Source organism: Phalaenopsis equestris, unplaced genomic scaffold, assembly GCF_001263595.1.
Source record: "Phalaenopsis equestris unplaced genomic scaffold, ASM126359v1 Scaffold000240, whole genome shotgun sequence".
Lineage (NCBI taxonomy): Eukaryota > Viridiplantae > Streptophyta > Magnoliopsida > Asparagales > Orchidaceae > Phalaenopsis > Phalaenopsis equestris.
In genome coordinates, this window is record NW_018164682.1 from 2,195,248 (window position 1) to 2,219,192 (window position 23,945).

At 31.8% G+C, this 23,945-nt stretch overlaps 2 protein-coding genes across 5 annotated transcripts in view; both read left to right on the forward strand.

Moving 5' to 3' along the window:
• Positions 1-7,398: 7,398 nt before the first annotated feature.
• On the forward strand, positions 7,399-15,174 carry LOC110024052 (40S ribosomal protein S11). Its single transcript, XM_020723785.1, has 6 exons — positions 7,399-7,503; positions 7,885-7,925; positions 8,007-8,107; positions 14,420-14,564; positions 14,682-14,771; positions 14,928-15,174. Exons 1-6 carry the CDS (start codon positions 7,492-7,494, stop codon positions 15,022-15,024), a joined length of 486 nt encoding a protein of 161 aa, XP_020579444.1. The 5' UTR covers positions 7,399-7,491; the 3' UTR covers positions 15,025-15,174.
• A 6,855-nt stretch (positions 15,175-22,029) lies between these two features.
• The window catches only part of LOC110023995, a 58,715-nt gene continuing 56,799 nt past the window's right edge, over positions 22,030-23,945 (forward strand). For all 4 annotated transcript variants that reach the window (XM_020723680.1, XM_020723681.1, XM_020723682.1 and 1 more), the window contains exon 1: positions 22,030-22,221. In XM_020723680.1, coding sequence (XP_020579339.1) covers positions 22,138-22,221 — 84 coding nt within the window. In that variant the 5' untranslated portion in view covers positions 22,030-22,137. The remainder of the gene's footprint in view (positions 22,222-23,945) is intronic.

A 23,945-nucleotide genomic window follows, 5' to 3' on the forward strand; every position in this document is an offset into this window, starting at 1 on the left:
GATATTTTAAAAAAATAAATTTTATAAATTATAATATATAAATAATAATAATAATAATATATTAATATACTATATTAGTAATATACTAATATAAATATTATATATTTATATAATATAAGTTATATAATTAATATAATATATTATTTATATATATTAATATTAGGGATTTCAAATTGGCTCGGCGTTCGCGAAATGCTCGTGTTTGGCTCATGTTCGGATTGTTTGTTAAGAAACGAATACGAACAGTGACTTCACGAACAATTTTGAACACGTGCTTATGAACACGAACACGTGCTTATTTCAAACAAACTAAATTTCAAACGAACCGAACAAGAACACAAATTTTGTTCGTCTGTGTTCGATCCGTTTACACCACTCCACGCAGGTACAGCTCTTTGCAGTTGACATATCGTGAAAACTTTCATGAAATGGGTATTAGCCCAAACTAATGAGGCCCAATTACATTTGTTTTTTTCTTTTTTTACAGTCCACCGAAACTGAGGAGGGCTCAGCAGAGCGAGTTTCTCGAATGGAGATATATCGTGGATTTATCAGCTAATTTCTTAGGGGGTTTAAATATATATTATATAATTTTATTTATTTATATTTCCGGCCTCTAAGTTTTATGTTCAAATTATTAAAAAAACGTGCGATTTAATTGAAAATTTAGTAGTAGTAGCTTAGAAGAAAATTTTGGGGTGAGAGAGCCAGCAATTAGATTATTTTTTGAGTTATTTTTATTTTGGTATCTTATCTTTTTAATGTAAATTTTAATTATTATGATTAGATTGATATTTCTTCACTTTTATTTTCGATTTCTTAATTTTAATTTTAATCAAAAGTCTAAAATTTAGCTTTATCAAAATTTACCTCTCTCTCTCTCTCTCTCTCTCTCTCTCTCTCTCTCTCTCTATATATATATATATATATATATATATACAAATAATATAATTTACAAGATAAAATATTTAAAAAAGTTATCTATCAAGACTTTAAATTAAAGTGGAGGCATCAATTTTTTTGAATGATCACCATTACTCCACAATCAACTCTTGGCATATATATCAGACTCTAGGCAAATACATCTTGACTTCTATAGGGAAAGCCCACATACTTTGACTTTTGTTAACTTGATAATAAATAACCAAGTTGCATGGTCCATGAGGGGTGTTTCTCTGATAAAGTGATGCAAATTAAATCTTCAACTGCACTGAGATGTATCTTCTTCTCGATGGTCAAAACTCTCGAAATTATGATTCTCTAATGGGTCTGTTTAGGCTTATCCAAGATAGTACAACTGTGTTAATTTTTTAATCCCCTCGGATAACACCAAGTATGGACGATGTTGAAAATTTCATTTTAATGTGTGGTATAAAACTGCTTAATCAAAAGTGATGGAGTGATTAACATGAGGTTTCTTCAAAGAAGATTATTCAAAAGCAGTTTTAAGAACATGCTTCTATAACAAAGGTGCTCCCACGATTGTTGTAACTTTTTTAATGTTCTAATGATTCTCTCGCTATTAATTCTAGGCTTGTTATCTCCCAACAGGGCATTATCGGAGTGGGGGATCTTTCTTTGAATGATTTTGCTTAAATACCCTTGTTGGACTAACCTTTTGATCTCCTCAAGTTGAAAATATGTTTCGTTACTTTGGTCATGAAGTTAATGGAAGTGATGCAATTATTCTTAATTCCTCGCATTTGGCCTTAATAGAGATGGCCACTTAAGGGTTTATTTATCCTAAATCATCATCAAAATATTGACACGTGTCATGGTAAGAAGCGTATAATCCTTCTCTGATTGTGATTGACATCTCCATAGTCAAGGGGGTGAACCAGGGTTTTCTAGTTGCTCATACTTGAGATGTCTTAGTAATATTGACATAGTTCTTCTTACACTTTCTTAATTACAATTCACATTACTTTTTATGTGATTAATAGCTTCTTCGACAGTCATTTGTGCCTCTAAATGAATGATTAGTTTAGCATATTAATGAATCATTTCTCGCATCAAAGATGAGTATAAAGAATCATGATATGGTTCCAAGTAAACACCTCTCAATAGTTCTGGATATACTCCAAGGATTTGATGAACTTTGATAGAAAATTTTAGGAAATAATATTTCAGTGTCTTCCGTCTATTTTTATGAATCTTTAAGAGATGAGAGAACACATTCATACTCCTTCGATTACGATGAATTACTCCGTAAACACCTTTGTTAACTCAGTGAATGTATGAATGATTCCCCTTGAAAGTGAATAAAACCAAATGCATGCATGGCCTTTAAGAGTAGTAGGAAAAACTTAATAAATGAGTGCATCAGAGGCTCTTTTTATATCCATGATGGTTTTAAAGTGATCAACATGTTCATACGAGTCAAACATCTCATCATAAGTATCAACACCTGGAAGCTTAAATTATATTAAAATATGATGTTGAAGGGTAATTTTTGTAAATAGGTAAGGCTCACGAAAACCACACTAAGCTGAGAAATAGCATATATCCTTCAAAGAGAACTCTTCACATACAATACATCGTGATTCATCGTGAATTAAATGAGGTCGAACTATATTCTCCGCACATTATTGGTTGTTTGGTTTGATGATGCAAGGTGGAAATGTAGAGTTAATAATGTCTAAGAGTTCAGCTTCTTAGAGGGGGACTTCAATGTGTAGAGAGTTTACCAACTGTGCACCTAAGGTTGAAAGCTTTCGAGGTAGTTGTGTCACTCTAGTACACATAATTGTTAGTTTTTTGAGCCTCACGTAGAAGTTAAGGAATTTCGTTTTGAGACTCTTCCATCCTTTGTAAATGATGTTAAAGTGTTGCTGAGGGAATTTCTTTGCCAGCTCGATGATTTGTATCAATAGGAGATGAAGTGGAGGCTTGACATCCATGACTTAAAATCCACCCCTAAAAATAATGGGTGTTGGAGTGAGGAGCATGTATACTATACTTGTTAGTTATTGATGAAGTGCAGATTTCTATCAATAGGACTTCATTTCCTACTAACAATCCCAAACTATTGCGTGCTTGAATATTCACAGTTGTATAGTGATAATTTGACATCTCAACATTAAACAACGATCCAACACACAGATAATTTAAAAGTACTAGGTGGAGATGCCAAGATTTTTTTATGTGGAAAAATTTTGAAAATAAAAACAATTAATGTGCCTAACCTAGCAAAGTATTTCAATATGTGTGAAATTATAAAGAATGCAACCTTTTCCCACAGCTCAAACAGAATGGTTACAATTTCATACCAATTATAATGTTTCTACGTATACAACATACGAAAAACTTCAAGAATATGAAGAAAGTCATTGTATTTCGAATACGACGATCGTAAGCAAATATTATCAGGATTTATTATTAGATCTTCAATATGACATTATTCATTACACTGTATTCGAGATAAATCATTACATTATATTCAAAGTACATTTTTACACTGTAAATTTTGTCGATAACGATGAGTAGAGGAGACCAGAGGTGGTCGATGATGGGCGAGAGAAGTGATCGGTGGTTATTGAGGCTGAGAGTTATTGATGGGCCTTCAGTCGAAAATACCACTAGAATTTGACTCCTTATTTTCTAAGTGAATAAAGGGGGTCAATTTATAGGCTCTGAGGGAGGGGTATTTGATTTTTTAGCAAGTAACTTTCACATCCACATGATCATATGACTCATATTAATAACCTTTGATTATAGAAGATTTTTAATAAATTTTAGATCTTTTATGACCTCGGAATTAAGAGGGTTTATGTGTGTTGGATTCCTTACGCTAAGACACTCAATTTGAATATAAATATGTCAAATTTTTAGTTATTTTTATTATTCAATTGATGATCTAAAACATCCAAAAGTGCTTTAATGAATTAATTGGATTCATTTTGGACTAATTTTTATATCATTGAGTTTGTCTTGTCGAGATGAACAGTTTGACTATAAACATGCTAAAATTGGGGCCTTGATGATCTTTGATTTGAATCTGGAATATTTCTTGTTCAAAAAATACCTTGAGATTTGTGTTGGATAATAAAAATTTTTTCATGATGTATCACTTTTAGATAATTAAAACTACAAGTAAAATTTATTCAGCTGATGATTGGAAATTAACAACCATTATTTGCATTGAAGATATAAAGACCGTACAAGTATGGAGCTAAATGTGATATTTTTATTGACCATCAAAGTTTAAAGTATAATTTAACTTGGAAAAAAAATAAATATAAAACATAAATGATAGTTGGAGTTGATTAAATATTATAATCTCAACATTCAATTTTCATATAATATGGTTAATATAATGGCAGATGCTATGATTAGAGAATTCATTGGAGTAATATGTTAGATTATTTTCTTGGATGCTACATCAATTTGTAATATAGAGGGGTTGAAATTAGAGATGATTGATGGTATGTTTGGGGCAGCTGTAGCTTATTGAATAATATGCTGATAAGCTGATTAAAAATAATCTGTTGATGATATTATTTTTTTTGAAAAAGTCAGACCGTTGTCAATAAGCTTCCACCGCACATAGATATGTGCGGTGTGAAAACGCTGTTTTCTGTGTTTTGAATATGCATAAGCTGTCAAAACGCGATTTATCCAAACAGATCAGGTGCGTTTTCAAAACACCGCCGCATCAAATAAGTTGCCCCAAACGAGCCTAAATCAACTCATAAAAATAAGCACTTTCTCATAAGAATGTACAGAATAAATTACAAGTAATTATTCATGAAACTTAAAAGGCTATTAAGGAACATGGGAGATTGATACGTCATTTTCAATATTTAATGAGACCTGAGTTACAGGTAAATGATTAAGGAATGTTGAATTATAGAGCTCGACTATTGGCTCTTATTTGTCTAGTGAATATTGCATATGTCATATTTTTTAAAAAAATAAAATTCATCCTAAATGTAGTGGAATCCATTATGATTTAAAATTGATATTCTAAGGGATTTGAATGAAAATAAAGTGTATGAGTTATATCAAAATATGGGGTTGTCGGGTTATAAACTAGAACATTTGCGACTTAATTATTTTCAATAGCATTTAATACTCATGAATGAAAATGAAAAAAAAAAATCACAATGACTTCTATTATAGTATTTTTGAGGCCTGGGTAGGGACATGTGCAACATTGGTCATGGTTAATCGATAGACAAAGCCATCATATTTTCATCTTATAAGGCATAAAAATTTAATTTAGAGTTAGAATCGTCTGATGCACATTAGATTGTTAATTTGTATAAGTTACTAAATGTTATTTTTTTTTAGCACAATGACAATTTTAATTTCATATTACGGAGAAATGTCTAATACGGTCAGACAAATAGGTTAAAATCGAACATGACTATTAGTTGGTCATCCTAAGATGACTATTATGGTATTCAAGTATTTATTGAGGTTGTCTACACTTGATTTTGGAGGAATATAATAATATCATATGCCTTTAACTGAGTTTGTTTATATTAATAGTTTTTAGTCTAGCATTGAAATGACACCAGATGAGATTTTGTATTATTGTAATTATAAGACAACTATCTTGGATAAAAGTTGGAGAAAGGAAATTGGTGGGGCAATATTTAATGTATGATACTATTGAAAAGATTATACTTCTTAGAGATATACTGAAAGCAATACAAAGTTGACAATGAAAGTATGATTTCAAGCATTAAGCAGTGAAATTCCACCTTCGTGACCTTATTAGTGAAAGTTAGCCTATTAGAGGGTGTGAATATATTGACAGAGAATTAAAATTGAATCTAAGGTACATTGGTTCATTTGAGATGATAGATTGAGTTGGGAAAATTTTCTTACCTATCGTTACTACCGCATCTCATATGAGTTATTCAATATCATTTCTACAGAATTTAAGGAAGGAAAAATCATAGTCTCGAAAATGAATCATAAGTACATCAGGCTTTGTTTCATTTTAGAAGTTCTAAGGGTCCTATAGGGATGGCTTAAGTGGGCTTAGTTTTGGTTCACTTTCTTTGTTTTAGTTCACTTTCTTAGTTTCATTATGAATTTACTATTAACTCTCTAACTTTGAATGATAGGATAGAGACCAGTATAAGTTCATTTAAACCCGAAGAAAGAAGGATTTAACTTGAAATCTATTATAGGGTTTGCCATCAACATAAGTCTATGAGTAACCATTAAGGCTCATTAAGAGAAAATTTTAAGCCTATGAGTAGATCCTAGAAACTATAAAGAGATCTGGCAAGATATTTATCAACCTAACTAAAAATATGTATAGTAAGCCTATCAATCAATAGAGCATTCCATATCACTTTATTGTTCATTTTAATGTCATTTTTGCTAAAGTTGGTCAACTTGAGGTCAAAGTTACTCAAATATAATCCTAAAAATGGAGTGATTAATGATTTAATCATTTAATCGCTTATTCTAATCATCTATTTATATTTGAATTTGTTTTAATTGACAAATGAATCATTTATTTTTTACTATACTATTAAGTTTGACAAATAGTCAAATCCATCCCCCAAAACCCTCAACACTCTAGACTCTTTTGGCCATTTTTAACTAATCAATTCAATTGAATAACCAAATTTATTTAAATAATTTAATATTAACTACTCATTGAAAAGTTAATTTATATTGGTCATCAAAATAGCTCAGATCAAGCCAGAATCTTAACTAACTTAATTTCAACATTATTATCTAATTAGATAAAAAGCATTAATATCAGTGAAATTTGCCCTGGCCAATAAGTCCATTAGGCTCTAATACATTAGAGATAAATTATTTCAGTCAATTTGATCTTTACTTCTACTTAAAAAATTATAAAAAAGGGAGTGATATATGCAACTCTAAAAACCCTTTTAAGAGGTGAATGCAATTGTATCTAAAAAATAATCATCTATATCTATCACTAAAACTTTGTATTTATTAATATAACACGTAAAATTTCTAATTGCTCAATTATATTACCATCGTTACCTTCCCTTCATATGTTCAATAAACAAGATTAAGGGTGCGTTTGGGGCAGCTTGTGCTTATTCAGATAAGCTGCTTATCTGAAAACGCGGACCGCGGGATTTGACCCACATCCTGCGTTTAGTGTAAAAAAACTAACTGCATTTTATGATAAACCGCTCAAATGCAGTTTCCAAACGGTGAGATGAAGTTTTATATTTTCTTATTTATCTATCCCTTATACTGAATTTCATCTCATTTTTATGTGATTTAAGTTATATTAAATAATTTTCTTTATATAGATCCTGATTCAACTGTTGAATTTTAAAGCTGCTCAAAATCATAAAATTCTAGAGAAGGAATTATCCTGTCCGTTCATTTCTCAATCGAGCTCTCAGCCGCCCGATCAATCTATTAGCCCTTATATTACATCTCCGCTCGGCAGCCATTAGGGTTTCTAGTTTTCTAAGAAAGCGTGTACTGCTTCGCCCTCCGCTTGCAGTCTACAGTTTTCGGTTCTTATCTCGATTAGCCATGGCGGAGCAGGTAGTTTTTTATTAATCCTGATTCTCTTTGTGCTATTTGCTTCGAATGTGTTGAGCAAGTCGATGATTGAGACAATAGTATCATGTAATCTGATTTATTAGAGTTTTAATCCGTTGCCTCGTGATTTTAGATCGGTAATCTTCGGCTCTTTGTGATAGAATTGTTTCTCACCAGGGTGCATTTGCTTTAGCAACTTCGTTACCCATTTTTTGCTCTAGCTTTCTTTCTGTGTTATTCGCCTGAAATGCAATTCCGTTCGTTGCGAAGGATGCATCGTAACGTCTTTAGGTTTACATTCATGTCAAATTTTTTGTATCTCTTACAAAGGACATATGAATCTATTGAATCTCCATTAAAGTGGTTAATTCTTTAATTGCACAGACTGAGAGGGCCTTCCTCAAGCAACCAAAAGTGTTCCTAAGGTAAGCATCTGTATGAAATCATTTCATATTGCTTTTCTTTCTGTTTTGGTTGTTAATTTAACTCGATCATGCGCGCTGCAGCTCAAAAAAGTCTGCAAAGGGTAATAGGCCTGGGAAGGGTGGGAATCGATTTTGGAAGAATATTGGTCTTGGCTTCAAGACACCTAGGGAGGCCATTGAAGGTATGAACCCTGAAACTTCGGCCCTGCTTTGAAGTTTATTTTGACAAAAAAATTACAATAATCTGTCCATGTTTGCAAAAGCAAGAGTAAAACTTGAGTTCCGAAATATTTGAAATTTATTGATTTTATGGCTTTGCTTGAGCGAATGAACTATATAAAGTGGGGAAGTTATATGAATGCTTGCCTACATACCCCGAGAAAGTTTATTTTAGAGTAGGTTTATTGTTCACTATTCTTTACAAATCTGCGTTATGTGGGAGAAAGTAGATTTGTAGTTATATGAATAAATATGGCCAAGTCATTTTGTTTTATATTTATTAATTTTCATATCATTTGTAAGACACATTCAGAAAATTAAATTTAAACATATTTTTTTGAATTAATAGATTTGTTTATTTTCTTAGCAACTGTATGTAGTTTTTTTTTTAATCAATGAACAATTATTAAGTATTGGTGCTATTTAAGTTCTTAGTTGGAATAATGACATTATAATATGCATTAATTGCTTGATTTTATGATCAATTTTATCTTTTAAAAATATAAAAATTAGTTACTATTTGACAAGTTTGTTTTTTAATGCATCATTTTATGGGCTTTCAAAACATTCATTGATTGTTGTGGCATTATTGAATTATAGAAACAATATTAAGTATTAATAATTACATATTGTTTCTATATAGGTGGGTTGTTTGTTATATGCGACACATTACAATTTAGGGTATGTTTGGGGCAACTGTGGATTATTTATAATCTGTTGATAGACAGATTATCCTGACAATCAGAATAAACTGATTTGTTGTTTGGGGGAGCTCATTCAGAACAACTTATTTGCAGCTGTTGTTAGATAAATGATCATTCTGCCTCCGTTTCGTGATGTTGTTTTCAACAAAATTGTATTAGCAAAATAAAAGATAAAACTGAAGTCGCAAATCATTACAGATCAATTAAAAAAAATAACAGAATGCTCACTCATGTGTGAGTATCAAAATAAATAAAATTAAGATAAATATAATTACAAGTACAATTATAAAGGGGGTTCAACTCCAAATCCCCAAATTATAATGTGTTTACTTATCCTACATCTAAGCTTCAATTTATGCATGCCTGTCATCCTACCCATGTATATTAAGCACGTCATAGCATGACTAGTATGCAACAACCTTTCCAACAACATGACTAGCACGATTAATTTAAAAACAGCCTTTCCAAGAGGCAATCAACAACCACAAACTCTAATAGACATCCCAAAGCATGGGGTTTAACATAGAACGTGAGAAGCACAAGGCATGCACAAAAAATAACTAGTTTTTATTGAATAAAAAATTATCAAGCCATCTTGAGTGAACTGCAATGACTTATCCATAGCTATTTGCCAACCCCTACGATGTAAAAAAAAGTTACCAAATTGTAATAGATATGTTGTAAGATAATTCACACAAGGGAAAGCACATGGATTAATTCCATGCTTAAAAAAATTACAAAGAAAGACAACACAAGGTTCCTTTCAATGACATTCCAAACATTTGCCTTCAACATCTAGTTGCTAAATAGAGCTTACCATGAACTCGAAAATTTTGGCATTAGAAGATGCCATTGGTAAATTTATGCATTAAAAATGCCGGAGCAAAAATTTTGCACCTTATGATACTTCTATCATGAAATGGGTCATTAATGCCATAACAAAACACATTACAGAACTTGGATGATGATCGTGGTGGGCAATGCATTTGATGGCTATCTAATGCCAAAATTATAAAATTTGTGCCACCCAAATCATTTTTATGGTATCAAACAATAAAAAATTCATACATCATAATCTTTTCTATGACTAATAACAGATCAGGCCACGACAAGGCATCACCAGATCCGATAGAGCCAACACAGGGGCGAAAAAAATTGAACACAGTTGCGAAAACAGGAAGGAATCTATCAAAGACCGCTAGAATACATAGATCCAACACAGACATCAACAAAACACATTACTATTACCAGAGTGCCGGAGCACCAAAGTGAGGTTCGGGTGAGGGAGAACGAGGGAGAACTTACAGGGAGAACGAGGGAGAGTTGCAGACGAGTGAGAACCATAGCACAGACGAGAGATCGGGAGATGAGAAGGGTAGATGAGATCGGGGACAACTATGAACCAAAGCACAGACAAGATCGGAGAGGAGAAATGCAAAAGATTGGGATGGGATCGAGGGGTTGGAGGGTAATAAGCTCGAACGGAATGCGGAAAGCAGGGTCCGAAGCGCGACCGTAAATACTGAAGTCTTGACGTTGAGCGATTTCAGACCGCCAGCCATAAACAAACACTCGGTCGGTGTTTTCAAATCACTGGTCGCACTAATAAGCTATCTCAAACGGACTCTTAATCTTATTATAGTAAAAGATAGGCAGAAGCTAGCCAAGACAACAATTTTAGGTGATGCAACACAACATTCTTTTGTGAAAAACGAACTTTTATTGCTTAATATAAAAAGTAGATAATCCAAGACATTAGTCATGCTTATAAATTCTTGAATATTGGAAATATTATAATAGTCATGAGATATGAATGATGATGAATTAACTGATAAGTTGAAATTATTGAGGTTAATAATGTTTGTAATATGGTGAGTGCTATAAAGCTAATTATTTGTGAGTACCTCATAAATTTTTATTGTTCACGCGCAATGTGGTTTTAAAGTAAATATTGAGAAGAAATTTACGAGATGAGGAGAGGATAATTATTTTGAGGATCATGTGGCAACTTACATGAACTCATATGTTCTAAGATAGATTATGTGGGGATTCATGGTGAGCATGTAAGAGGATATAGAAATTCGATAAGAGAAACTATGCTTTATTTTGTAGTAATATGTAATTTTGCAATAACAAACACATACTTTAAGAAATGAGATGAGAACTTAGTTACCTCTAAAAATAAGATAATTAGCAAATATTATTTTTTTAAATTAGAATGGAAAAAATCATTTTGTAAAAATTATATGGTGATTTGAGAAAAAGTTTGCTTGCACGATATTAACCAATAGTTATGGATGCATATCTTAAGAGTATTGAGAAATTGTATAAAGGATTAATTGCCAATAGGATACAAATATGACAGTGAAAATTTAAAGGCGAGAAACTACGACTTTTTCATGATAGCTTGCTCAGTGATGTTAATATAGATGATTTTAATTTGCGAGTCTTGAACTGATGAGAGAGCAATGGATCATAAAATTGGAGAAATTATGCATTGTGATATGATCAGTTTTGTTGCATGCTAGAAAGATTCATTGGATAAACAATTGTTTGGCATGGCGATTCAGTATATGGTGCAAAAAAATGACTATTTTGATATCTTTAATTATTAAACTTAAGAGTACTTGTGATCGAGCATTACAAAAATTGATTTTATGCTCATTATGGGGAATGTTGTGTGAAATTATGTTGTGGTTTTTAAAGATTTGCTTGATTGAGCACTGACTAGTATTAGTAGTTATGGATCAATTAAAGAGTTTTTTTAATTATAAAATTATTACGTCAAGGATTTTTGTCTTAATTGCTGAGATACTTGAGAAGAATATTTAAAATTTAGTGATATGCCAATTATAATAAGTGGAAAATTAGAATGATGGTAGTTATACTAGAAGATAGAAGGCTTATGTTTGGTAGAACAAAGATTGAGTGTTATATATTAATTTGACAACTCTCCATCAATGTTTATAGAAGATAAAAGTGTTACTTAGACTTGATATATTTAATAATCTTGGATCTATTATATAGAAGAATGAGGTATGAATAAGAATATAATTCGTAGATTTTAAGTTGCTTCAATGGAGAGGTGCTTTATTAGTATGCGACAAGAGAATATCATGGAGATTTGATGTTAAATTTATAAAATGCAACTAGGCCTACCATCTTGTATGTATTGCATTGCTATTTAGGGGTAAAAAGTTATTGATGCCTTAATTTATCTTGACATCATTGAGAATACCATAATGAATGTGTGATTTAACTAAGTTTTTATTGAGGAATGAATATATTATGTATGTTGGGAGTAACATCTATTGAAGATAAGTTGGTGGAAAGTAGGCATAATTCATTGGGACATGTTCGTTGAATGATATAAAATAGTGGAAAATAGACTGTTTGTTTGGACACGTGCAAACGTTGATAGAAAAATAATTGTAAGGCGAGTTGATAAAATAAATTATTGTTAAAGATTATTTCTAAAAAAGGGTAGACCAAAAGTAAAGTGAAATTAAGTTTTGAAAATAGATTTGTGCAGTTTAAATTTAACACCTCATGCAACATGTAGGTTTGATTTTTTATGATGGATTCATAAAATTGAGAACATTGCTATGAAATAATTGCATTTTTTTGCTATTTTTTAAGTTTCTAGATTTTAGGATTATTTTTTTATTTTCTTTGTCGGTGCTTTTTGAAGTTGCTTATAATACAATTTGAAAATAAGATCATTCTGAAGTAAAATGTGACTATTATAGATATTGGTTCTTAAGTTGTTTAGATGATTTAAAAGTGTATCAGACAGAGTAAATTTATTCTTTTGCAAACCCATTAAAATGACTGATCGTTTTTTTTACACAGTGCCGAACATAACTTCCAACTTCATTTGAAAACAAAAATTTATGAAGAAAAGACAAAACATAACAAAATCGATAAGCAAACTAGAATTAACATGTGCCAATCTAAGCATTAGTAATTAGGTGTGCGCTGAATCTGATGATGTTGTTTCACTTATGCAGAGGTGGTCAGTAACCTAGTGTAGTAGTGTTTTTGGTTGTTCCTCGTTGATACCTTTCTCTAGCACCGAATGTAAATTGCTTCTAAATATTTTACATTTCTTTATAATAGATTGGTCTGTCATGTACGACTATTGGTTATGCCATCCAACTTACTGTTGAACATTCTTTTTCATATATATATATATATATATATATATATATATTTCATTATCTTGAGATGCGGTTGATGTTTAAGTGTCATTTATGCTAGTACTTTTTTAAAAAGATATTATTGTATTATTTACGACCGTGACTGCTTGTCCTTGAGGATATGAATCATCAGCTAACTAAGGCCAATATTCGATGCACCTTGTTCTGTGATAAAGGTTTTTTTTCATTTTGTTGTATGATTTGTACAATTTGTTTACTTGAGATTAGCCCTCTAGCTATTTTATCTTCACCTTTACTACAATTATACTGTTGTCTGATTTGGGAGTTATTATCTTAGATATTTGCTGCTTGTACAGATTTTCTTGTATTTCTACGTCTTTAATTGTCTTATATGGTTATACTATTTCTTAATATATCGGGATCGATGTGATATTTCATATGTCAATTTTTGGGATTCTGCTAATTTTAATATGAAATTACTGTGACCTTTAGACAGCTGATAATGTCCTAAAAATAGTTTCTCCTATGGAACATTTATATCTCTTCTGTAGGCTTAATGTTATGTCCGTTTAGCTTTCGAGTTGCTATTTAATTTTTTTTCATCGGCCCTTATTATCAAATGCTTGGATCACTTTTAATATAATTTGTTGATTTAATTTTTGTGACTTTTTTTACTTGCGTAACATAAATTACTATGTTAAGGTATTTTGAGTATCTTCAATGGTGTTTGGTCTGAAGCTGTAGGAGTGCATTGTATTTTATTTCCTTGCATTTCTTTTTTTATTTATGTTTGGTTTGAAGCAAAAGAAATATAAATTAAAATTTTGAAAAAGACTTCATTTTTCCTATATTTGAAATTTTTTTGAATCCACCAATTTCCCTATTCAGCATTGTATCGCCTGCATGTGCTGCTCTGTTTTTGCCTTGCCACATTTCGCCTTCAACCCCTTACCTTGACCCTCCCCCCTCGCCCCTTCGCCCCGCATTAGATGTTGTCCCTCCCATAACTCCGCACTGCTTCTCCTACGCTACATCCTCACATTTGCGTTGCATCCCGCCACCAAGCCTGTCACCTCCATTGCATTAGTCTACATTTGAGATGATAAAGATAAAATGTTTGAAATGTATTGTGTCATCAATAAACTATTAAACTGCATTTTATTTTCATCCAATCAAACTCCAATATTTTAAAAATGCATAAAATCTAATTATGGGAAATACTTCTAAAATGATTGCATTTTGAGAACATCAGACTATTTTATTGTTTTTCTCCTATCTGTTACCTTCTCCAACTCATGTGGTATGTTCTTTTTATTTATTATTATTATTTTAACTTGTATGCACCTTGGAGCTGTGGGCTAGTTCCGACCACATAATTCCTTACATGCATAACTCACCCACTTGTTTGCAGGGACCTACATTGACAAGAAATGCCCATTTACTGGCACCGTCTCTATAAGAGGCCGCATCTTAGCAGGCACTTGTCACAGTGCCAAGATGAATAGGACAATCATCGTTCGTCGGGACTACCTTCACTATGTGAAGAAATATCAGAGGTACATAAATCATTAAATTAATCATCTCTTTCTCTGCCCATAAATATATATGCATATTTATTAATTCATCTATATCGTTCCAATAGTGAAATGTCTAAACTTTCTTCTATCTTCCAGGTACGAGAAAAGACATTCTAATATTGCTGCACATATTTCACCATGCTTCCGTGTGAAGGAAGGCGACCACGTTATAATTGGGCAATGCAGGTACTCATATCTTTGTTTTTTGCTTGGTGCATTTACATATATTCTTATATATTTACACATCCAACCCCACACATTTACATATTTAACACAAATTTTTTGCTTGGTGCATGTAAATTTTATTTTTGTTCACTAACTGGAACTATTTATATGATTCAGGCCATTAGCGAAGACTGTTCGGTTTAATGTGCTGAAGGTTATCCCAGCTGGCTCTACCGGTGGTTCCAAGGGAAAGAAGGCCTTCGCTGCTGTTTGAGGCTGCTGAGTATTTCTCAAAGCTGGCTTAGCAGAGTTAAGATTATGCTAGTTTTGTGTTCAGATTTAAAGTGCTTGTTTACAGTACTGTTTTGTTAAGATTTTGTTGGGATTTTTGTGTTTTTTATTAAACTTGGAAGTGTTGAAAACATTTTGAGTTATTTTCTTGTATTTTTTTCTTATAATTGGAATTTATTTGGGCATTTTATTGGCGATATCAGCAAATGTGCTCTATATGAGACGCAAATTTTCTTCATTAGGTTTTAAATTATGATTAAATTGAAACTTAAATCAGTGTTACATTAACTTAACATGCTTTCCATTTGCTAGTAATTTGATGGTAAAATTTTGAAAGAAATTTTTTAATAGGGAATGGGGGGTTTTTTTTTTTTAATTAGAATTAGTTATTCTAAGATTTGTCAACTTCTTATACAGAGGTTCAGAAGCTATTCTTAATGACTCAAATTTAAAATAAAAATGAGGAATTTTTTTAATTAAATATTTATAAGGCGAGAAAAATTGTTTTACCGGCGATAAAAACTTAAAGGATGATTATATTAATAGTATTTAAAATATTTTTATTGATGTGAATTTTAATAAACATCAAATTTATGCATTTGATTCAAATTATTGAGAATTTTTAAGTTATAAGAAATAATTTATTCTAAGCAATAAATTGACTTAGGATTTCTCTGGGAATTTCTTAAAATTTTTTTTATTTTAAAAATGTTTGTTTAATGCATTTTTTATTTATATTTATATTTTTAAAATTTAAAGTATTTAAAAATTATTTTAAATTCTTTCAAAAATAGTTAAATATAATTTATTTCAAATAAAATATTGATAAAATAAAAAATTCAAAATTAAACGTTATTCCGAACGGTTTTGTAGTCCATGCGTGCGTTTGATTTTTTTTGCTGTGTAGAAGATATATATATATATATATATATATATATATATATATATGTATATATATATATATATATATATGTATATGTATATGAGATTTAATTTTTTCAGGGAAAACGAGTCATGACCAACAAAATTAAAGTGAAAATTACAAGTAAAAGATCATGACTTTTTACCAAAAAAAAATGAGAATAAGAGAAAGAAAGTGGCAACATAAGAGAGAAAACAACACCAAAGGATGTAACAGGGGAATCAAAACAGAGAAGTTGCAAATCTCTCTATGAGCTAGAGAAAGCTTGGCCAACTAACTGAAATTAAAAGCAAAATTTACAATTGGGGTGTTGGGAATGAGGTTAACACATTCTGTGGGGGCTTGATGATTATAAGATAGTGCTCAAGCATTAGAGGATATCAACACAAAAGTTCTAGTTCGAGGAAAATCAAGCCATTCAAAACAAAACTTCGAAAGTAACAATGAAAGAACCACAAATATAATAGTCATAATTGTAAATTCTCCACATAAGCTTATATTTGTTCATGATATTCAAGGCATCAAGGTTTGGAAGTCTCAACCCGCCATAATGTCTAGGTTTTGTTGTAGTGCGCCAAGAAATAATATGAATTTTACTATTTGATCGATAAAAAAAATAGAAATTTATTAATGATGGATGAAATAGTCTTTCTCAAGCCTTTAGGAGGAGATGTAGCCCTAAACCAATAATAAAGGTAACTATAGATATTGTATCCATTAAATTGAAACCTTCTAGAAAATGAGAGCAACTTCTGCTTCCATCCACATAAAGTGGATTGCATGCTTTCAATAATTGTAGGACAGTTATATGTTGCGAGTCTAGACGAGTGTATAACAACGTCTAAATATTTCCAATTGAGGGGTTTCATCTGATAGCAATCATCTCACTTGAATAAGAACATTTCTGAAGAGGAACTGATTTAGAAAAGCAAAATAAAAGATTCAGCAGGGAAGATTGGTTCACACAAAAAGTGAAAAGATACTTATGGTGTGTTTGGGGCAGCTTATCACCTGTGGTGGCGTTTTGAAAACGCCTCTTTAGTGTTTAGATCAAGCGTTCGACAAGCGGTCGTAAAAAACACCGTTTAAATTTTACATTAAGTGTGGGCCACAAGTGGAACCCCGCGGTTCGAGTTTCAGGGAATATTTTGACCCTTTGCTCCCTCTCGCTTGTCTCTTTTGACGGTGAGATTCTTGATGGCGATCTTCAGCTCCCCACTTGCACTGCTGCCCATATCTGCAATGCCGCCCATCTCTAATCTGATTCGTCGTTCGCCTCTCTCACTCGAAGATTTGGAGAAGATTGATGCTCTCCGCTTCTTCATAACGAAGAGGCTCCGCTTCCCCAATTTCCTTTTCTTTCTGCAGAGCGAGGAGGGAGAGCGAGGAGGGAGAGGAAAACGATTGAGCAGAAAAATAAAATAAAAAAAAGAAGAAAAGGAGATTTGTATACCTACCACCAAATACCAATGTATTCACATTTCTGAGACCTAAACTTCTACTTTTATGTGTCATCTTAAAAATATTTATTATGTCTTTTTAAACAAATTAAATAGTAATCTTTTTAAAATAATATGAAATATTTAAGTGTTATAAATGTAAAATGTAAAATTTAGATTTTAAATATGCAAATAACTTAGAATTGGGTGGTATATATGTAAATGCCCCCGGCCATCTCCCCACCCAAAAATAATAAAATAGTTTGGAAATTTAATATAATATGAAATACCTTCAAAAATTTGAACTACGACACTCATAATATACCTTCAAAAATTTATTTCTTTTAAGTAATTTATAAGTCATTGTTCTTGTTCAATAATTCATAAAAGTGTTAAAATAGTCAACAAATTCTTTAAATTGTGATGGAAATAGTCTCATGGAGGACTCGTACTTTAATTTTAAAATAATCAGAGAGTATTTATTTTGGTACTTGTATAAATTATGTGATTATCTCGAATGTTCATTTATCAAGCATTAACAGAAATACTACACATGGGTAGAATGATCATTTGTTCAGAAACAGCTGCAAATCAGTTTTTTTCCAAACGCACAAACCAAAAAACCAGCTAGTTTATCTGGATCAGCTGCTAAATCAACAGCTTATCAGGATAAACTGCTTATCTTAATAAATTGGATAAGTTGCAGTCGCCCCAAACAGACTCTTAGATAACTCCAAAATGAATTGAGAGCTGGCGTTGCCAAAAACCAATAAATCCCCTGCATAAATGAAGCGATTGACTTTAGGGCAAGCGATATTCGTAGAGTACCAAATATTATTTAGCAAGCCTGAAAATAGTCCATAATAATAGTGAAAAAATATGGTGACAATATTTTTTAAATAATTAAATTAGGTGAAATCACTACGTTGATTAGTTATAATATAGTGGCATGTAGGTGAATTTTTGCTCTCGCGGGCAGAAGTCCTGGCTTGGCTTAGCAAGCATAGACCAAAATGACGCTCACTTGTTTTGTTTTTAGTTTTTTTTTTTGTCTTTGTAGAAGAAAGTCCTAATTTATAATAGTAAGCTCTTATAATCGTGGGAGTAATGCTATCATATAAAAAAAATACATCCTTAATATAAGCATGTATGAAGGAATTATTTTTTTCTATTTATTTTATGCTTATATGATTTTTTTTATTAGTTAATTCAGTTATTGAAATTAAGCTTTTACCTACCTCTATAATATATATATATATACATCACTTCATTAATTTTTTGATCTTAAAAATAATTAATTTCAGTTTTTAAATTAAAGTGGGTCTAATTGAGTCTAAAGAATTCATAACTTTGCACTATCCAACTCAATGAATTGGTTAAATAATTGTATTGGGTTGACCTAATCGTTATGAATAAAAACTTTGGTCATGTAACTTGTGTTAAATCAATTGGGGCAATATCATAGTAAGAACTTTTCATATAAAAACACATAACCTACTTCATATTTTTTTTCCAACATATATACATTATATTTAAAATGTTTGAAGCTATTTGGTTAATTATAAAATAAATATATCCGATCACTTTTTCTTTTTATTCCAAATAAAATGAATTATGTGTAAAGCTCTGTGGTGGTGTATGGGATGGTGGCATATAGTGACAATTAGGGGGTGAGTATTTGCTCGGTTTAAGTGGAATGGTTTTCAAATTGGTCCAACATATTGCAACCAACATCTAATATCTGAAAGCTGATCTAGTCATAAATTTGATAAAAATGAACCGACCAGACCGAAATTTAATTTGGTTTGAACTGTTCGATTATTAACAAACCAAAATTTACTTATTAGCTAGAGTTTGAATAAGAGTCCGTTTGGGGCAGCTTGTGCGTTTCAGGATAAGCTGTTTATCCTGAAACTCAGCCCGCGGGGCGCGGGCCGGCCGCAGGGGTCGACCCGCGGCCTGTGTTTTGTGTAAAAACCTAAACGCAGTTTCGGATAAGCTGGCGAAACGCGCGAACCAAACGGTACGGCGGCGTTTTGAAAACGCCGCCCGTACTTATAAGCTGCCCCAAACGAACCCTAAGAATATACATCAAGACTTACATATTATAGACATATAATATCAATTTAATTTGTTGAATCATCCATTTAAATTTTCATTTTTTAAAAAAATTTTGGTATGTTCAGTTAAATAACAATTACAACCGAATAATAATCAAAAACTGGATATTAAGATTTTAAAAATAAAAAAAATTTGGAATATATTTTTGAATTAGAACCGAATGAACCAATCATATTTGGTTTAGTTTAGTTCAAATAATGCACAACCCTAGTGACGTTAGCTAACGATGGCAATTGTGGTTGGCTAGAGGTGATCAACAGTGATAGTGGTGGGTGAGTACCCAATAATAGTTTGTCGTCAAAGTCAATAACAATGGGTGGCTGATGTTGGTGGGAGGTTGACAACGATTAAAGACTTACAGTAGAGTCACTGACAACTGACAATTGAAGGTTGTGGTTGATGACAACAATGGGTAAAACTTCACCCTTATGGTGTATTTGAAATTCAACTAAAATTAAATGAAAGTCAACTAATATTAAATGAATTCTTGATACATTCAAACGCTAAATGATGAATTTCAAATACTTTAAAATTTTGCATTGCATTTTTTTTTTACTAACTAAATAAAAAACTTTCCTCATCATTCCTTTTTATTTTTCATCCATATTTCATCGAATCGAACAACCCTTTCTTCCCAACAATACAATTTCATCTAAAATAAACATACGCGTGTAATCCAACATATGGATATAACTAAGTTGAAAAGTTTCGTCATAAAATATTTAAATTTGAATATTGGCTTCAACATTTGTCGCACAACTTATGGGTTGACACTAGATAATAGAGAGCACGTGTAAGCGGCATAATAAATTTAATATAATTAATATTATTTTGAAATATAATTTTGCCTCTACCCGCGGCTAAAGGAGGCTCAAAGTCAACAATCCGGAGGAGTTTCTCTCTTTGTTAGCGATTTTGATCAGTCAAACTTTCACCTTTGGAGAGAAGCCATTCGTGGCAAGAAAAAAAGGGATGATATATGGCTTGGGTACACAAGGACTTGCATATAACATACACTACTTCTCTGATAAAAGCTGTACATCTTTCGAGGATGTTGAAGTTTGCATATAGGTCATTAGGTCGTGACAACCACTAAGAATATAATGGTCCGGTTTGTTGCTCAACTCATTGATACGAGGGCCAGAATGGATATGGAATTGGGGAAGGTACAATGTGAGAAATGCCTGAGAGGGAAGTAGTTAATAGAGGTGGACATAGATGAGGATATGGATGAGGATGAGTAGTTGTGCGGTTATTTCATTACTATTATGAGACATTTATGTCTTGATTGATTTACTTATTATTGTTTAATACATAATGATTGCATTTATTTTTAATTTATGGTTGTTTTTATATGATTCTAGTTTAGTAACTGTGTGGATATGTAAAGTAGACTGTGATTTATACTCATTTTTTTATGATGCAATTGCAGGTGTATAAATTGTTGGAACTTCGATTGTTATAAGCCGACGACTCTAATTCGTAAAAAGTTATACATACGGGATTCCACCAAAATACAATTCTTGTCAGAAGTTTGTTGTAAATAATTAGCGACGATTCTAGCCCATCATAAATATTTTTCTAACCAATGTGGAAGCGCCAGCATGATGTCCTTCAGAAATCAATCACAATTCTAATTCATCGATGGAATAAGAAGTTTGGAATTTATCTCAAATTGAATACAATGGCGAAATGAAAAAAAAAAAAAAAGATTATTTCTAATTAAGATTTTTTATAATTATATTTATTCCACATTCAATTAAGATTTTTGCTAAGATAGAATTACAATTAAAATTACTAAAACTAATTTTTTTTTTCCATAAAATAATTTATGTTTTAATTCGCTTTGATAATTTTTTTTTATTTATTTTGAGTGCAAAATTAAAATTCTCATTTCGAGATAAAATTTTATTACACAAATAAATTGAAATTAATTTAATATTAAATTATAGTTATTATATGATAAAATTAATATATTTCATCAATTTTCTTAAAAAAATCAGGCTTTTTCATAAAATATTGATGAAAATGGATGTCAAATTCAATATAAGTACGTCAGTGACGAAATGCTGCACCAATCTTAAAGTTAATTGAAGGCTACATCATAATTATTTTTTCATTAGAATATTCTGACATAATATTTTCTTATAGTTGAATATCCAATTTAGCTCAATGTTGGCCTATGGTTGAACAGGCAAAAAAGTCTCAATTCGACAACCAGCTTAATATGGACCGCTTGATGCAGGGCCATCTTAAGTAAATTCCTCCTCCGGAGCGGCAAACCGCTTCCAGTATAATAACACGCGTTTCCCGAGAAGCTTGTCCCCCGCTTCGGCAGCATCCGACCGCTGAGGCGAATTCCTCGATTCTCGCGACCACGGACGGACGATCGGACGGCCACAATTTTGTTACCTTTTCGCACGTGCCGTGTGGTCTTCGCACGTGTGTGATCCTTCTTCACTGAGAGTAGTATAATTTATTATTTTTAATTAGAAGGTTTAAAATGGAGAGGAAGATAAAGTAGAAGTCCTCTTTTTTCTTACAGTGACGCTGCCTTCCTTTTCTTCGTCCGATCTCTCTTGCCTCTTTCGATGGCAGATGACAGGGAGTAGCTATGGAGGAAGTGTGGCAGAGCAAATGCAGCTCCGGCTGGCCGGCGCAGCCGTCTTCACCAGCGGCGGCGGGCTCCTATACTCAGGTTTGTTGGTTTGTTGATTTGATTTTACCAGCGTTTGCTGTTGTTTCTGCTTTATGCTTGTCTTGAACGTTTCGTTTGAGGCCATTGTGTGATGCTTAGCTTGTAAGGAAGGTTGGTGCAGTTAGTGAACCGAAAAAAGGGATGTTGGTTTGGGAACAGAGGTGCCATTGCTCGGAAGGTGGGGAGTAATGCAGTTCCTGAGATGGATGGGCGAGGAGGAGGGGCGTGGTCTTGTGAGATGTGATTAACTTTGGTTGCTCTGTGATCAAGAATTGATTTTATTTGACTAAATGGAAGTTTTGCACGATTTGCTTAGATCTTTGTGCGGTGTGCTTTAAGGGTAGCTTGAAATCCTTTTTTGTGCAATGCGATTTAAGTTTTAAGAATTAATGAGAATGCTGTGTCCATCAACTAGCATTATAAGTACATTTTAGTGATAAAAATTATGCATAACTGGTGCTATGGTTGATGATAATCATGATGACTAATATTGATTTATCCATCACCATGAAGTAGTGTTTGTGAAAATGAAGATTTTAATGAATTGTATGGAAACAGCGGTTTACCGGACTAAAGCTACTTATTCCCCGTTACAAATTATATTTTCACAAAGATTTAGAAGATTAATCCGTACGTGATCCTGCAGAAGGTAATAGTTGATGTGAATGACTCATGCAATGATGTAATAAATACTTGATTTGTTTTAGGTTTCATTTGTTTGCTTTGTATGGATCTCAAAGAGATTGTATGAATTGCTCTCTTTTTTGACAAGAAATAAAGGGTGGATTGCAATTTCATTGGTTTGAAAACAATACATTAATGATAAATTTTGTTCAGTTTCACATGGTTAACTTTCTGAGATGACAATAGTTGTTACGCAAATCTATTGGTGAAGAGTATAAATTTTTTTTTTTTACAATGCCGGTTAGTTTACATGACTATTGAGGAGAAAATATGACTCCCAATCTACTTTCATATTATTCTATCTGTTTTCCTGGTATACAAATTGGGGTTTGTAATGTATAAAAGAGAAGGAAGAAATATTAGAGGAAAGGATCAAACATCAATATGTGATGCAATTCTATATGTTGTGATAAAATTATTAAATTTTGTTTTAGGTAAATTCATTTATCGCTTTATTTGTGAGATATTCACTCTAATTTAATTTTGTTTCTTTCAACATTTTTTTCTGGATATGTCATTGGATAGTAGTGCTGAGGTTTGTTTCATACTTAAAATTTGTTTTAGTATGCTTTTTGGCAGCTTTGATTTCAAAGGTCTAGCATAACTTAATTCTGATTTGTGCTTGTAATGTACGCCTTTGAACTCCACTCACATCTCTTCTATTGCATCATTTGTGAGAATAACTATGGCTTCGTTTCCTAAAAAATGCTTCTTCAAAACATTACTTATTATGGTAAAGAGAAGATAATAGTTATCGGTCGTCTGGCTTTGCTTTTTGATGCTAAAGATGGAATGAAGAAAGACAGGAGTCATAGTAATATGAGAAAATCAAGGTCAATTGAAGGTTAAGATTTTTTAGCCGTAATTTGACCGGCTATTCTTCACTTATTTGAGTATTTGGCCCAAGAAATTGCTAAAAACCAAGTTAATTGTGTTATAAATATCATGTTAAGAGATGTGCGGTGAAACCAATATATATATATATATACATATACATATATATATATATATATATATATATATATATATATATCTATATA

Excerpts from the sequence above, each read along its gene's own strand:
- LOC110024052 (XM_020723785.1), top strand. Across the intron at positions 7,926-8,006 it reads CAACCAAAAGTGTTCCTAAG|CTCAAAAAAGTCTGCAAAGG; the intron begins GTAAGCATCTGT and ends TGCGCGCTGCAG. Across the intron at positions 14,565-14,681 it reads TATGTGAAGAAATATCAGAG|GTACGAGAAAAGACATTCTA; the intron begins GTACATAAATCA and ends TCTATCTTCCAG.